The sequence below is a fragment of the Oryx dammah genome, unplaced genomic scaffold (genome assembly GCF_014754425.2).
Source record: "Oryx dammah isolate SB20612 unplaced genomic scaffold, SCBI_Odam_1.1 HiC_scaffold_19, whole genome shotgun sequence".
NCBI classification, from domain to species: domain Eukaryota; kingdom Metazoa; phylum Chordata; class Mammalia; order Artiodactyla; family Bovidae; genus Oryx; species Oryx dammah.
The window spans coordinates 60,822,175-60,838,303 of NW_024070203.1; the positions used below are offsets into that span (position 1 = coordinate 60,822,175).

At 37.5% G+C, this 16,129-nt stretch overlaps 1 protein-coding gene across 2 annotated transcripts in view; it reads left to right on the plus strand.

Moving 5' to 3' along the window:
- The window catches only part of LOC120878896 (zinc finger transcription factor Trps1), a 275,377-nt gene that overhangs the window by 252,314 nt on the left and 6,934 nt on the right, over nt 1–16,129 (plus strand). For both annotated transcript variants that reach the window (XM_040261806.1, XM_040261807.1), the window contains one exon: nt 12,192–12,314. In XM_040261806.1, the coding sequence (XP_040117740.1) occupies nt 12,192–12,314 (123 nt within the window). The remainder of the gene's footprint in view (nt 1–12,191; nt 12,315–16,129) is intronic.

The following is a 16,129-nucleotide window of genomic DNA, read 5'->3' on the forward strand; positions in this document are numbered from 1 at the left end:
AGGGGTGGGATGGGGAGTGAGTTTCAGAAGGGTGGGGATATACGTATACCTGTGGCTGATTCATGTTGAGGTTTGACAGAAAACAGCAAAATTCTGTAAAGCAATTATTCTTCAACAAAAAAATAAATTTTAAACATATATAAAGCAAAAAAAAAAAACCCACAAAAGTTTGTTGCTTTATTGCAATATCAGAGCCCCTCTCATGAAATAAAATCTCACTCATTAGGAGATTTGTGTCTCAGGATGTCCAGCCAGCCCTTAGTACTGGTTTCCTGATATTCTGCTTGCTGTACGAAATGTCAAAGTCTGAAATGATTTTAACTGTTCCCTTTGGAAGGAATGACTGAGGGGTTGTCTCGAGAGAGAGTTCGTGGTGTGATGAGGTAGTTCTTGCTTTGGTACGTGATACAGTGTGATTAACAGACTCCAGATTGCACAGAGAAGTGGGTCGGAGCACAGGTTATTAAGTACAGTTCCCTACCCAAGACGATGTATTGCCTCACGCTGATATGGCAGGACTGGAGAGGGAATATATACATCTATATAAAAGCAAAGACAATCCTTGCTTTCTTCTTGAGCAGCTGCAGCCAGTCCCACTAATGGACGTGCAAAAGCAGAAACGAACAGCCCAAGGTATGTGTTCATTTTTACAGATGGTACTGCAGACAAGTTGGTAATGGAAAAGGAAGTCGTGTACGTGAGCTTTTTGACCATGGGGGTGGGGAGTGGGGGACGACAGGACAGCCCGATTACAGTACTTTCCTGTATAATTGACCGTGTGAGTTATGGAAGAAGCAGTTTTCCCATGAAAGATTTCACTTATTACAAAATTACATCATTACTGTTAAGGAAATGCATAATTCCAAGTTGTCTTTTTAAAATAATGTCATTAAAACTTTAAAAATCAGCTTAGACATCCCTGTCTGCCCAGAGCCTCTATAATGAAATTATCCGCCAGAGTTGGGTTTTACCTGTAACAGTCACAGCATCCTCATTTAAAGATAAATCTTTCATTTGAACAATGGCAAAATGTACTAGACACTTATTTTAAATCTTGGAAAAGTGTATTTAAATACCTAGTTTGGGGTCATGAAGAAATACAAAGTTGAATAAAAAATGAGATAGTATTTTAAAGAATTATTTATAGATTCAGAAGTTAAATGAAGTTTAGGTTTATTTCCCTTAAGTCCACCCCCACCCCCGACCTCCGTGTATAAAAATCACAGAGAATGAAATGGTGTAAGAAGTATTACAATATGGTCTAGTAAAGTTTTTAGTTATTTAGTTCAAATTGCATATTTGGTATCAGTGTCTCTTATTGATCCATTTGCAGATTTTTAACATAGTTCTTAACTGTTTCAAACTTCAGGATATTTAACTGTATTTCTATGCGTTTTGTTGCTATTGTTAAGTGAAAATAAGTGGCAAATACCATCTTTCTGCTGAGCAAACTGTATGCTATTTAATGTCTGATCTCAACTCAATACCCAGTAAAACATCTTTATAGAGTTAAGAATATTTTAGGCTTTGCTCTTATATATATAATGAAATGGAAACAGTATCTCACATGAAAAGTATCAGAGTCAACTGCACAGGCCACTGAAAAACATGTCCTGATCAAGGACATAGACTATATCTAATAATGGGGGAAATGTTTAAGGGAAAATAATTAAAAATACTTTCATATTATTCAAATCTGAGGAATTTGGTAAAATGACCTCATTTTTCAGAATTGGCAGTATTTGATCTTGAATGATGAGGATTCCACACATTGTAACAGCTCTCTGCCAAGGAACATACCAATATATAAAATAAGTCTAGTACATTGGTACCTGAACATGTGTGTTTACAGCACTCCTCAAAACCCCAGTGGCGTGTTTCCTGCCCTGTCTCTAGCCATGACGAATACAAATGAGTTCCTGGTTCACAACTGCCTTCCCATGATGGCATTTCTAGGCACGAAGTCAGTGCACTAATTTTTGCTTTTCAACAGAGGCTTTGTTCACATATATTTTTTAGTTTTTAGTTTTTGAGACAACAGTATCAAAACTCATGCCCTGCACCCATCTGCCTTCCCCACACTACCCCTCCATCTCCCAAATGCTGCATTCCTCTGGCTTCGACTGTATCTTTCAACCTCAACACAGATCGTTGCCATATCTGATCAAGGATGAGTCATTTCTTTCTGATACCTCAAAACTTGCATAATTTAATCAGCTGTTATAGGGTGGTTTGAAGAGAGAAGGATTCCTCAAAGCTAAGCTATGGTGAAATATTTTTGGTAGAAATTCCCCAATCACTTCTTTAGTAATAGGACCTGAAACATGGTTAAGAACTGTGGTTCTGAAGTGAGAGATCTTACTATTTATTATATGAAAAATGCTTCTAAGGCTTAGTTTTCTCACCTGTAAAGTAGATAAAATAACAATAATGATAATAATAATGGTAATAATAGTTCCTGTGTCTTAGGTTTGTTTAGAGGATGTCAAGTAAAGAAACTAAGTCTGTAGTGTATCATTCTACACAAAATAAATACTTGGTAAATATTAGATGTGTGATGGTGATTATTCAAAAAGAGACAAGAAGTAGTCACGCGAGTCTACCAGACAGCTGATTCAAAAATGGTGTTTATTCATGGCTGTGTTCAGTCTTTGTTGCTGTGTGGCTTTTCTCTCGTGGCGGTGCACAGCCTTCTTTCTCATTGTGGTGGCTTCTCTTGCTGCAGAGTGCGGGCTCAGTACTTGTGGTTGAGGGGCTTAGTTGCCCTGCAGCATGTGAAATCTTCCTAGACCAGAGGTTGAACCAGTGTCCTTCTGCATGGGCAGGTGGATTCCTAACCACCAGACCACCAAGGAAGTCCCAAAAATGATTTTTAGAAAAAGTCATGTGTTTTTGCCTGGACTTAAGAGACTAGGATGTATTTTTTACACTAGTTAAGTCAAAGAATCATTCACAATCTTTTACCTCGTCAGTAAAATGAGAGGATTATAATCCCTAGTAATTCATTTTCAATCCAAACTGAGATAATTATATTATGTCAGGAGTTCTTAACCTCATAATCCATGGGTACTCAGATCCATGTGAAATCTTTGGATGCATTTTATGAAGGACATTCTTTTGAACAGCCTGAAGTTATTTGCAAAATATTTTACATATCTTTTTTATTATCTGGGGAGAGTGTCATAAATTTTATCAAAAGAGTTTATGACTCCCAAGAATGTTAGAAACCATTGATATAGATGTAAATTCCTTGAGGATGGTAACACTTCATTGACTAGTTATTATCTGTTAGCAAGTATGAAAAGAATTACTGATTATTATCTGTTATTTTCCTTTTCTTTCAAAATGACCATGTCATCATCATCATCTATCATAAAACCAGTCCTACTTAGGTAATACATAAAATACCTCTGTTTGTTTCTTAAATTAAGAGCTTCGAAGCTGAACCTTTTGAACTTTAGGCTTTTTCTAGAAAAGTCCCTATCACCAAGGTGCTTATTTTGTATACTGTGAAGAATTCCCACAATAAATATTTGCCAAATATATTGTTTAAATAAAAATTTCAATAACTTTAGTAAAACATAATTGATTCTCATATTCTCATGCTGAAATTTACTTAAGAAGTGCTAGAATTGTTTAACTGTGCCTCCAAAAAGCCCCCCTTTTTTCCCCCGTTTTTCAGTGTCAGATTTTGGCACTGGCGTAGAAGAAAGTCCCTGTTGAAACACTCTTGACCATTGTTGTAACTGAAGGAAAGGTGGAAATGGATCTGTGGTGACAGAAATAGAAGCAATAAGAGGCTTGAGCAGGTCTTTTGACAATAGTGACTTTCGCATGGAATGAAAAGACAGTGTAGATATAAATCTTCAGCTATATTTTCAGCTGTCCAAATACATATTGCTGTAATGGCAGGACATTGTTACAGAGACAGCAGGGGTTAGAACTCCAAAGATCTGAGTTTTTCCAGTCCCAGTCTGTTAAGTAATTTGTGTATGACATCACATGTTTGCTTTGCTCATTTTCCAAATATGGAGTAAGTCTAAGTATGGAGATGGGGGTCCTTCAGACCTATGTAGTAGATTATATTATCTGTACGATAAATTTATAAAATCCGAAGATTTGAAGAATCCATACAAATAATTTAAAATGTGGGATTTCCCTGGGGAACTCTCATTTTCTGCAATCCTGTGCCACGAGTCACCAATTGCATCTCAGAAGAAATGGAGCTAATCTGTTTTAACATGTCCTGATATACTGGGCAACTCCAGCGTGGTGACGTGTGAGTGGAAAAGTCTTGGGCACATTCATACCTGGGTACAATGTATGATTGCTAGAATATGAATTGCCTCATGTCCTGGAACAGAAGTTGTTCCATTGCTTCTAGCCAAAGATGTCAGTTTAGTTTACACTGGTCTCTATTAGCATTTCTGATGTGTTGAGGAAGTAAATTTAATAAGCAGGGTAAACAGGTTTTGTTTCCAAACTCTGAGATAGGTGATCATAAGATGGATGCTTGGCTGAACCTTGTAGAGTCTCTTCAGTTTTCTGGCAAGAAATCTGAGGGCATAGAGGGCTGTTTTAAAGCAGGCATAGACTTGCTATACAGCCTGTTTCAACTGATTCTTTACAATTTTATTTGGAGCAAAAGTCAGCCAAGGTATTGATATCTATTGCTTTCTGTTGGCAAAGCTCTCTCCCTGCTCTTGCTAAAATACTGGCCAGCCTGTGCTTCTGATAAAATTCTGGCTGTGAATTTATTTAGGTGTTCATTGCAAGCCACTGTCTGTTTTAAGTTGTTTTAGGTGTGGTGGTCTTTATATTCTTTAGCCTCTGCTGGTGGGTAGTCAATAGTCAGTAAACTCCTTAATGGGCGTAAGTGAGAGAGAGTGACTTTCTCTGTCTCTTGGTGGTGAATAAGAGTGATAATGGCTAAAATATTATTTATCATTTATTCAATAGTTACTGAATTTCAGTTTTATAGTGACAGTCATGAATGCATTATTTAGTTTGTATCAACTCTTTTGGTGGTTGATAGGACATTATTACTGATGGGACAATAAGCAAAGTTCTTGTTTCTGAAACGACTAGACTATTATCCATTTTTATAAAGGAGCACAGAGAGTAAACCCTCTGATTATTAGATAACTTTCAGCCTTTAAGTGAAATGTATTTGTGGGAGATGCTTTGGTTTCTTGAGAAGTGTTTTCATATAATTTACATGAATTAAACTGTCACTATTCATCAACAGTCTCAGTTTTTCATGTTGACTATATATATGGTATGTTTTTAGCAGATTCTACTGTGAACAGAGAGATTACAGACCATGTCTGCCATATACTTCACTGTAACTCCAGCATCTAGCACAGTGCCAGGCACATGGTGGACATTTAATAATTAGTCCCCAAACTGAATTGAATTATATTTACCACTAAAGTTTTATTACTACAAAGTTGTACCAAAAGATTCTATCATAGCCATCTATACCTTTCCCTAAAATGAAGTTCTTAAAAGATTCTTGATATAATCAAATAAACATAGAATTGTTTAAAGAGTTAAAAATATTTGAGGTGCATCCAGACTAACAGCACATATATCAAATTTCAAGTTGATTTGATTTAAAATGGCCAAGATATAAAACCATAAAAAATGTGAGTAAATACTCTGCCTATCAAGGCTTGTTATATAATTACATGGTTTCAGTATGGTTTTTATTCATAGAAAACTATTATAAAGGATCATTTCTGCACAGATAAACTTTTCCAATGGGGACTTTTAATATCTTGGAGATGAATATCCATGACTCTAAATGTTAAACCACTTGAATGAATAATTCAATCAAATTTACTTTTTATTGATCAAATGAAGTAAGTTCTGTTAATAATGAAATTTGAAAACCTTAAAATGTTTGCTTTTGGCTAATCTTCAAATAGTAAAATAAGCTATAAAAATAGCTGAACCAATTTAAAACTTTTTTTCCAATTCTTGTTCTTTTCTGAGGACTCATCTGGGTTTACCAAATTATCTGTCTGTGCTTAACACAGAGGGATCTGTAATTGACTGAGAATTTAAGCCCCCTAAAAACAAAACTTGAATCAGAAACTTTGAAAAAATTTAGTGATCATGATACTTACGGTAGTTAGCTGTGAGCCTAAAGACTAGGGGTTTCTTCTGTTAGTTATTTGGTCATTACACTGCTTGGTGCAATCTCCAGCAGGGAAAAGAAAAATATATATATATTGGATTTAAAATGTACTTTTATTAAAAGATGGTGTGTCATTTTCTGTTTCAAATCCTCGCATGGATGATTGTCCAAATTCATCACCTAACTTGCTGTTGTGAAAATCGGTATGGTGGTTACAATACATTGGAAATGTGGGAAGGAAAGAAGTGATCCAAAGAAGACTCAGTAATTGAAAAGCCTTGGAGATGCCAATCATGGGGGCTGGCCTCAGAATGCCTTGCAATGAACTATTCCTATCACCACTCTTCCTTTTTCACACAGGAAATTACCAGCCAGCAGAAATAACATACAAGCCATACAGATTCGGCCTAAAAAGTTAGTGGGCAAATTATTTAAACTTGAAGTTAAATGCAGTCAGTGCCTTGTTGATCGCAGAATTTCCTCTTTAGACATTTTCCACTGAGGTGACTTTCATGTAGATTTGGGTTTTCTGCTGACACCCCTTCAGTCTTGCCCTCCATTGAAACCACATATAAATAGAAGGTGCACTTAGAGAAGGCCGGGGGCAGAGCATGCTATGACCATGCATAGCTTTGGATATGTAAGAGGACAGCTTTCCTTCAGCTGAAAGGAGGGCCTTTCACGTACACCTTCATGTTATCCACTAACTGCTTATTCCTATCATTTCCTCTCCCAGAAGGGTTTATATCCATATCTCTCAAAGGACAGTGCGTATGTCTCCTGCACAAAGTCATGGAGGTTCAAATCATTATTAACACCTTTTTAGGGGGGTGTCACTTAGTTTCTAGTATCTTGGTTCCGTGGCCAGGGATTGAACCCACACCCTCAGCAGTGAAAGTACAGAGTCCTAACCACTGGATCACCAGGAAGTCCCCTATTATTAACTCTTAAAAGCAGCTTGTAGGAAAAGGAGAAACCATTTTATTATTTAAAATATACACATATACCATCAGCAATGCATGACTCTAATGATGTGTATAACGGAGAGGTGGAGCTTCATTCTTCCGTTCAGTTCAGTTCAGTCACTCAGTCCTGTCCGACTCTTTGTGACCCCATTAATTGCAGGACTTCAGGCCTCCCTGTCCATCACTAACTCCCGGACTTCACTCAAACTCACATCCATCGAGTCAGTGATGCCATCCAGCCATCTCATCCTCTGTCGTCCCCTTCTCCTCCTGCCCCCAATCCCTCCCAGCATCAGAGTCTTTTCCAGTGAGTCAACTCTTCACATGAGGTGGCCAAAGTACTGGAGTTTCAGCTTTAGCATCATTCCTTCCAAAGAACACCCAGGGCTGATCTCCTTTAGAATGGGCTGGTTGGATCTCCTTGCAGTCCAAGGGACTCTCAGGAGTCTTCTTCAACACCACAGTTCAAAAGCATCAGTTCTTCAGCACTCAGCTTTCTTCCCAGTCCAACTCTCACACCCATACATGGCTACTGGAAAAACCATAGCCTTGACTAGACGGACCTTTGTTGGCAAAGTAATGTCTCTGCTTTTGAATATGCTATCTAGGTTGGTCATAAATTTCCTTCCAAGGAGTAAGAGTCTTTTAATTTCATGGCTGCAATCACCATCTGCAGTGATTTTGGAGCCCCCAAAAATAAAGTCTGACACTGTTTCCACTGTTTCTCCATCTATTTCCCATGAAGTGATGGGACCGGATGCCATGATCTTCGTTTTCTGAATGTTGAGCTTTAAGCCAACTTTTTCACTCTCCAATTTCACTTTCATCAAGAGGCTTTTTAGTTCCTCTTCACTTTCTGCCATAAGGGTGGTGTCATCTGCATATCTGAGGTTATTGATATTTCTCCCAGCAATCTTGATTCCAGCTTGTGTTTCCTCCAGTCCATCGTTTCTCATGATGTACTCTGCATAGAAGTTCAATAAGTAGGGTGACAATAAACAGCCTTGACGTACTCCTTTTCCTATTTGGAGCCAGTCTGTTGTTCCATGTCCAGTTCTAACTGTCGCTTCCTGACCTGCATACAGATTTCTCAAAAGGCAGGTCAGGTGGTCTGGTATTCCCATCTCTTTCAGAATTTTCCACAGTTTATTGTGATCCACACAGTCAAAGGCTTTGTCATAGTCAATAAAGCAGAAATAGATGTTTTTCTGGAACTCTCTTGCTTTTTCGATGATCCAGCGGATGTTGGCAATTTGATCTCTGGTTCCTCTGCCGTTTTTAAAACCAGCTTGAACATCTGGAAGTTCACAGTTCACATATTGCTGAAGCCTGGCTTGGAGAATTTTGAGCATTACTTTACTAGCGTGTGAGATGGCCCTGACTTATATCTTCAGGACTTAGCAGGTACCTGGCTTCAGCTGTTTCTCAAAGAGAGGAAAAAAAAAAAAAAAAGCCTGGAATGTAGAATTGGGAAAATTAACTCTCTTGATTTTCTTGTCTCCAATGTCATTAGCCGTCTCTGCCCAACTGAAGATAAATTTGTCAATCCAAATGAGAGATATTTCTAGGAAATATTTTTTTAAAAAACTTTACTTTCAAAAATAAGACTAATGACTAGTGATAAAAATTATTGCAAGAGAGATGATTTTCAACTTTAATAATATTTAGCCACTCAAGACAGACAGCACTGTCCTAGGTACTTATTACTTAGACTATTTGATGACTGTTAGGGGACATGATTTCTGTCTTTAACACAGTATAAAGGAGACTGACAAACTGTTTTAAAACTCTGTTGTGCCTGATAAACTGTGAATGAAATAAGGTCTTTAATGCCTTTCTTTCTCTTTAACAAGCTTGTTTTTAAAAAGTGAGGCAAGGGAGACTTCTATTTTGCTTCCTTTGGCAACAGACTTTTTCTCAGCCCTTGATTGGGTTAAGGATGTTGGTGACGTGGGAAAAAATGCCATACTCGGTCCAGCTAGGTGACATTATGCATGGTGCAGCTTTTGCTGGGGTCAGGCTGTCATCTGTGATGTGGTTTAGAGAGATGCGTCATGGTCCACCGTTCCGTAGTCACACAGCGAAGGACACTGCCCACTTCTCCCACTTACTCTGCTGCTTCCAAAATTTCCAAGTGCATCAAACATAGGGTTCTACAATGCTTACCAAAGTGATACATTTGTTAGATGGGAGGTAACTAAATGTATGAAATATTTCTCACCTACCTCCTACTCTCTGCCCCCACGCAAGTACGCTCCTATTGAATTCTAGGTGTGAACACCTAGATATTTCACTCTGACTCAACTTTCCATTCTCATATTTGATAAGAATGACACAAATGAAATGCATGTTCTAATACTCAACCGTATGCTTTAAGCATATCTAAAATGTAAAATAAGTAGATTAATGTGATAACGAAACAAAATATTTTTCTCTTAACAAAAGAAATACAGCTTAATCCCTAATGGATCGATGATGGATCGATAACTTGCGAGCTTACTACATCCCTGATATTGTTTTAATTATACGTCCATTTGTCCACATTAATACTCACAGCAGCTCACACTTTAAAGAGGGGGACATTTAAGTACTACTAAGTTAAGTAATTCACTCAAAGTCGTACCCAGCAACTCAAGACAGAGGCATGTTTTGAATGCAAGTTATCTGTCTCCTAAATCTATTAACCCCCATGCCATACTGACTCCAAATAAGTGAATGCAAATTAGTCTTGATGTATTTAAAATAAGATATGGTTTACCTAAAATATACCAGCCTTTATTGGAGCCTAAATGCTGCTTAAAGCAAGATGTGCCTATGTAAAACCAGCACTGTAATTTCAGGATTTTCCCTCAAACTAATGAAGGGCATTTTCTTTGCAAGAGACTTAAGTGCAAAATTATGCAAGGTTGAAGCGTTCTCTGAAACCAGGATTACACCCACTTTGGCATGCCGCGTCAAGCAGCCAGGACGTAAGGAAAGAAAAGCAGGCTGCAGTGAATGGTTATACATTCAGGTTTGAGCCGCAGCCATATATGTGGGTTAGTTTCCAAATGGACATTTACATTGCCTTTATGTGGATCAAATTGGTGTTTATTTGCCAAACGTGTTATTTAGATCTCCGGGAAAAGACAGCATGGCCCCAGGGAAGTTTCACCATTATAACCTAACTAGGCTCCCCAACTTACCTCGGATAAAGGGGACCCCAGAGTGTTTGATAAACACAAACTCTAATAGTTCACTGATTTGAGGGAAATAGCAGTCTGTCCTTTTGCAGTAGGTCCCTATTGGGACTTTGAGGACCAGTACCCAGTGTTTTGTTTTGAGACTGAGAAATTTATTATACGCTCCTGGTCCTGATTTGGGGGGTCAGGGGAGTAAGGAGAAAAGGGGAGCCAGAGATTATCTTTGTGAAAAATCTAGCTTTTATTACATCACCTGAAGTAGCACAACCTGCTACACTAATGAAATTGTGTTCTTGGTTGAAAAGGGCAATTGTTAGCTTGACTTTGTGCTCACTAAAAACATTCCCCCAATCTTGTTAAATTATTGCTCTCATTTCAGATTTTTATGGCTATGCAGCTTACCAGTCCTCATTTCTTTACGTTTCATTCATTTTCCTTGTATTGATGATTAATGGAGGATGTCGAATGTTAGAGTGAGCAGGCATCAGCAATTGCAAGATCATAATTAGTTTAGCTGACGAGGGCCTCTGATAGCACTTGCGTCTGGATGGAAAAATTACCCTATAGGGAACTGGCTGCTCACCAGGTCTTTTTAGTGATACATTGTGAAACACCCGATGAATCAAATGCCCTTTCAATGCCAAGAAAGTGTTCCAGTCTTGAAGCCAAAATTATGTCTGCAGAAAGCTTTCCATTTGAAATGTATCAGAGTACAATTATAACCATTGTATTTTCTTGGCAGGGATACCCCTCGTCTACAGTATGGACTCGAGTTAAATAAATTGCCTAAATTTTATGAATCCCTGAAATTTTGACGTATAGTGTTTGTAATTTTAAATTTATCACAAAATTGGGTTCCAGCAAGACTTTTTCCACTCCTTATCTAACATGCGTATTTTATCATTAAAGGCTTTGCTTCCTAGAGAAAAGAGAGCAGAGTTGCAATTCAGGCTGTCTTTTTTTTTTTTCCTCCTTCTTCTTCAGCCAGAGTTCCATTTCCTGCCTGTTAGTATTTGCGCCTATGAACACAGCCTGACTTTTGTTTCAATGAGAGGTTTAATGGAATCATTACTTGATAGCAAGAATGGAACAAGCAATGCTAATGATCTACTTTTAAATATTCTTGGATTATTTTTCAATCTGGTGATTAAAGAATTCAGTCCACTAAAATTTCAGAAACGCTTGTGATTTCCAAGTCTGAGTCAAATAAAATAAATAAATAGCCATTGATGGGACTATGTTATCTGGCTTAAGCAGGCCCCCTCATAAGGATTCTCATTAGTAATACTGTACTTCTAGTTGGCAGAAGTTTCTTCTGTTCCTCTCAGATTTGGGAGATAGAGGGTGTTCTCTTTCAGATTTTACAGGTGCAAATGAAAAATTAGAACTGAGTGTCTTATTAGTGTCTTAATACTTATGTTACATTAATGACATCCAGAAAGACATGCATCAGGTTTAATTGTAAGTGGTTTACATGCTGCACTTATTCCAAGTTTGACTATATTTTGAAGCTCAGGTAGCCTGGGCGCCTCTTCTTCCAAAATATATTAAACATATTGCCATGCTCTGTCTTTTGACTTTTGACACTTTTAAAAGGTATATTTTAGGGTTCAGCATTTAGGAGCCATCATTAAAGGCACAAACCCCAAAGTTCAAAAAGTTAAAGCTGTTTCTGTGAAAAGCCTTTGGTGTTGCACACACCTCATCCATCACTGTACGGTTAATTATAATGAAAATCAGTGGTGCCTATTAAACACAATTGAACCTGACCTCATTATGGGCAGTGTGGTTTTATACTGTCATTGTTGCTAGTCTAAAGACAAAACTCCTGGGTTGATTTGGTCTAACTCCACTGATCATGTGACTCACCTCTGACCTTGTATTTTTTTTCCCCCATTTCAGAGGCGCAGAGGCTCGGGTGTTTTTTGTGCCAATTGCTTGACCACAAAGACCTCTCTCTGGCGAAAGAATGCAAATGGCGGATATGTATGCAATGCGTGTGGTCTCTACCAGAAGCTTCACTCGGTAAGAACTTGTTAGACTGTTTCAGGAAAAGCTTTATAAAACAGCCTGGTCTGTGGCGTGATAAGTACCATTCCCTGGCTTGCGGTGCCTGCCCCTGCAGAGTTTAATCCAGTTGCTTTGAGCACACTTGTGATTTATGGTGGACCAGCCTTAGATGTTATGGGGAGATTCATGTGAGATCATTACTAATGCATTATGTTTCTTTTGATATAAAAGAGGAAAATGATTGATTTCTGGGAACTTCACATAACCGATATGTGAATGAGTGGGTATCAGAATTCAGTGACATTAATTTAGGTAGAAAGGAGAAACTTTTAAAGCTCAAAAGTACATAAATTAAAAAAAAAAAAAAGGCAAGAAGACGCTCCCATTTCAGTATAAAATATATGGCAAGGGTAAAAATGCTTCTTTTCCAGTCTACTTTTGGAATTTGCAAGTGTCATCTAGGCTGGAAGTAGGACAAGTTCAGAAGAGTGGTTCTTACTGGGACCAAGATGCCAGGTGACTCTCTCCAGGGCTTCCAGTGGCATCTGAGGGCTTGAAGAGCATACAGTAGAGCAGAGGAAGGTGCAGAAGTGTTCTGTGTTTTAAGATCTCGGGCTGGCTAGCTTCTATGACTCTCTGAGCTACGTCAGTTATTTCTAACCAAATTTTAGGTAGAATCTTATAATAAAATTTAAACTTACAAATCTCCCATCTTTATATGCAGTTGACTTCCTGAAGGATTTTTTTTTTTTTTCTTTTTGATTTAGAAAGTTTAGGGACTTCCCTGGTGGTCCAGTGGTTAAGGCTTCACTTTCCAATGCCAGTGGTGCAGATTCATTCCCTGGTCAGGGAACTAAGATCCTACTACCTTTCAGCAGCCGAAAAACTAAAACAAAACAGAAACAATATTGCAACAAACTCCATAAAGTCTTAAAGTCCATAAAAATGGTCCATATCCCCCCCCAAAAAATCTTAAAAAATAAAAAAAAGTTTATCTGCTGACCAAAGCTGCCTTTAAAAATAGTAATGCCCCATTTAGTAAGCAAAAATCTGTTTCCTTCTGCCTTTTGCATTTTGTTTGGCATTTTACCACAGCTCTTAGCACCAGCCAGTGAATAGAATGCAGCTACGGGGAATACAGTTTTAGACAAAATGTCCTCCAAAACGGACCACTGGAAGCACTCTTAAAAAATGCATGCTGCCAACAAGACTAATTGGTAGTAAACTGTGAAAACCTTAGTTATTAGCATGTAGCTAGTAGAAGGAATCTCCTCCTACCACCATCACCTTACTTTTTTTAAGCCTTCACTATTTAAGCAAGCAATAAGCTTCCATTTAATGAGTACTGACATTAATGATTTTAATTGAATGCTGTCCAATCAAAGGCCAAATATTAATTAAACTACTGCTCTTCCAGGTTATGTTAATTTAACAACTGCAATATAAATGAAAAAAATTTTAACAATTATTTTAATATTCATCTCTCCAGAAATGTTTTTAATTTTGAGGGGTTTTTTTAATCATAAATTTCCTATACTTCTACTCCATGAATTTCATGGCCCTACATGCTCTTAGTTCTTATACATTTGTGCATAATAATTCTCTGATGTCTCTTTTATGGGCTGTAATTCCTTTACCTGTCACTTAAATATTGGTCTTCTTTAGGACTCTAAAACAGACCCTATATTTCTTCCACTCTTTATTCTACAGGACAAAACTCTTCATTCCCTTGAGTTTTCCCATCAACTCCATATATTTACATTTTTTATAAATATAACCTTTATGTACAATATAATGCACAGACCTAATGTATAGTGTTCAGTGAGTTTTAATAGTGTCATCTTAATCAAAATATAAAATAGCATGTTTATCTTAGAAAGTTATCATTTAGCTGTGTTAAAATATACTATGTGTTAAAATACTGAATTGAATTTAAATATTATAATTAAATACAAGTTTTAAAATATATCAAAATTTGTGAAATTACCTAAAGCAGTGTTTAGAGGAATATTTTCAGCATTAAATGCTTAGATTCAAAAAGAAGGATAGAGATTAAATATGTATGTTTGAAATATGAGATCTTTATAAATCTGAAATTCTGAACAAAGTAAATGAACATGGGCTATCCAGGGGACGTGACATTTTCAATCTAAAACCAGTAATTTGATGTTCAATAACAAGTGTGTTCTCCTTTTTCCTTCAAAATATCTTTGTGACAATAAAAACACTCCAAGAGGATTTGTGTCTTGTTTTACACTTAAAAAATACTCTCTTGCATTAAGATGCATCATTTCCAGGTATAATTCACAAATTACATAATGTTCATGTTCATATTTTATGTAGGGATTAGTTCCTGATTTCAGTAATCTTTTAGAAAAAATCAGATTTTAGCCCATGTAAAGATTCTTTAAATTTTTAATTTGTAAATATGCATTCACTTATTAAACATACTCTCTTGATTTTATAAATCAAAGTTAAAGCTCCTACTGCAAGTTAAGTTTTTATTATAGTCTTATCTATGGATTTTAGTCATGTAATATAAACACCTATTGAACATGTACATAAATACCAGTCATATCATACTTAAGCTGGGTGAAAGTCAGCATTCTATTTAAGTACAGAGTAGGATGACAGATAGGATATTTGAAGCAAGCCTACAAATAAATTTAGATTTTCAACAGAAAACAAATGCTTCACCTGTTAACAGGTAAAATCTTCCTTAATAGTAAGTACTTATATAATTAGAGGGAAAAAAATGAAAGTGGGAGATTTATTTATTAAAAAAAACACAAAACCTCTCACTGGATATGGCTTTGATCCTGAAGAATTCCAAGGTCAGAGGAGCCTGGCAGGCTACAGTCCGTGGAGTCACAAAGAGTCCCACACAGCTGAGCAACTATTGGGCTTCCCTGGTGGCTCTGATCATAAAGAATCTGCCTGCAGTGCAGGAGAACTGTGTTCAATCCCTGGGTCAGGAAGATCCCCCAGAGAAGGAAATGGCTTACTCACTGCAGTATTCTTGCCTGGAGAATCCCATGGACAGAGGAGCCTGGCGGACTACAGTCCATGAGGTCAGAAAGATTTGGACACGGCTGAGCAACTAACAATTTCACTTTCACTTCACTTGATATGTTTCCTTACAGTTCTGTCAGTTTGCATTTGATTATTTATATTCTGATGTTTAATATTATATATCCACACTTGCAGTTATTTAGGAGAATGTGTGTATTAGTCATCTGGGCCTTGACATAACAAACTACCATAAACTAGATGTCTTAAAGAACGGACATTTATTTTCACAGTTCTAGAGGCTGGCCGTCTGAGATCAGGGTGCAGTGTGGTTGGGTTCTGGTGAGAGTCTCTTCCTGGCTTGTAGAAGGCTGCCTTTACTCTATGTCTGCATGTAATCTTGTGTGTTAATCACTCAGCTGTGTACGACTCTACAACCCCATGGACTGTAGTCCGCCAGGCTCCTCTGTCCATAGGATTCTCCAAGAATGCTGGGGGATAACCATTCCCTTCTCCAGGGAATCATCCCACCTCAGGGATTGAACTCAGGTCTCCAACATTGCAGGCAGATTCTTTACCATCTGAGCCACCAGAAAAGCCTTCACTTAGCCTTATTTACCTCCTAAAGACCTAATCTTCAGATACAGTCACACTGGGGGATAAGAGATTCAGTCCAGGAATTGGAAGGGAGCATCTGTGGGGTGGGGAGGAAGACATAGTTCAGTCTACAGCCTCGTATCATTTTTCCACAGTTGTCATCAAAACCGATCTCCTATGTTACTGTTGACGTCTTCTTGGTGCATGACTCAAAAGTTGAGAAA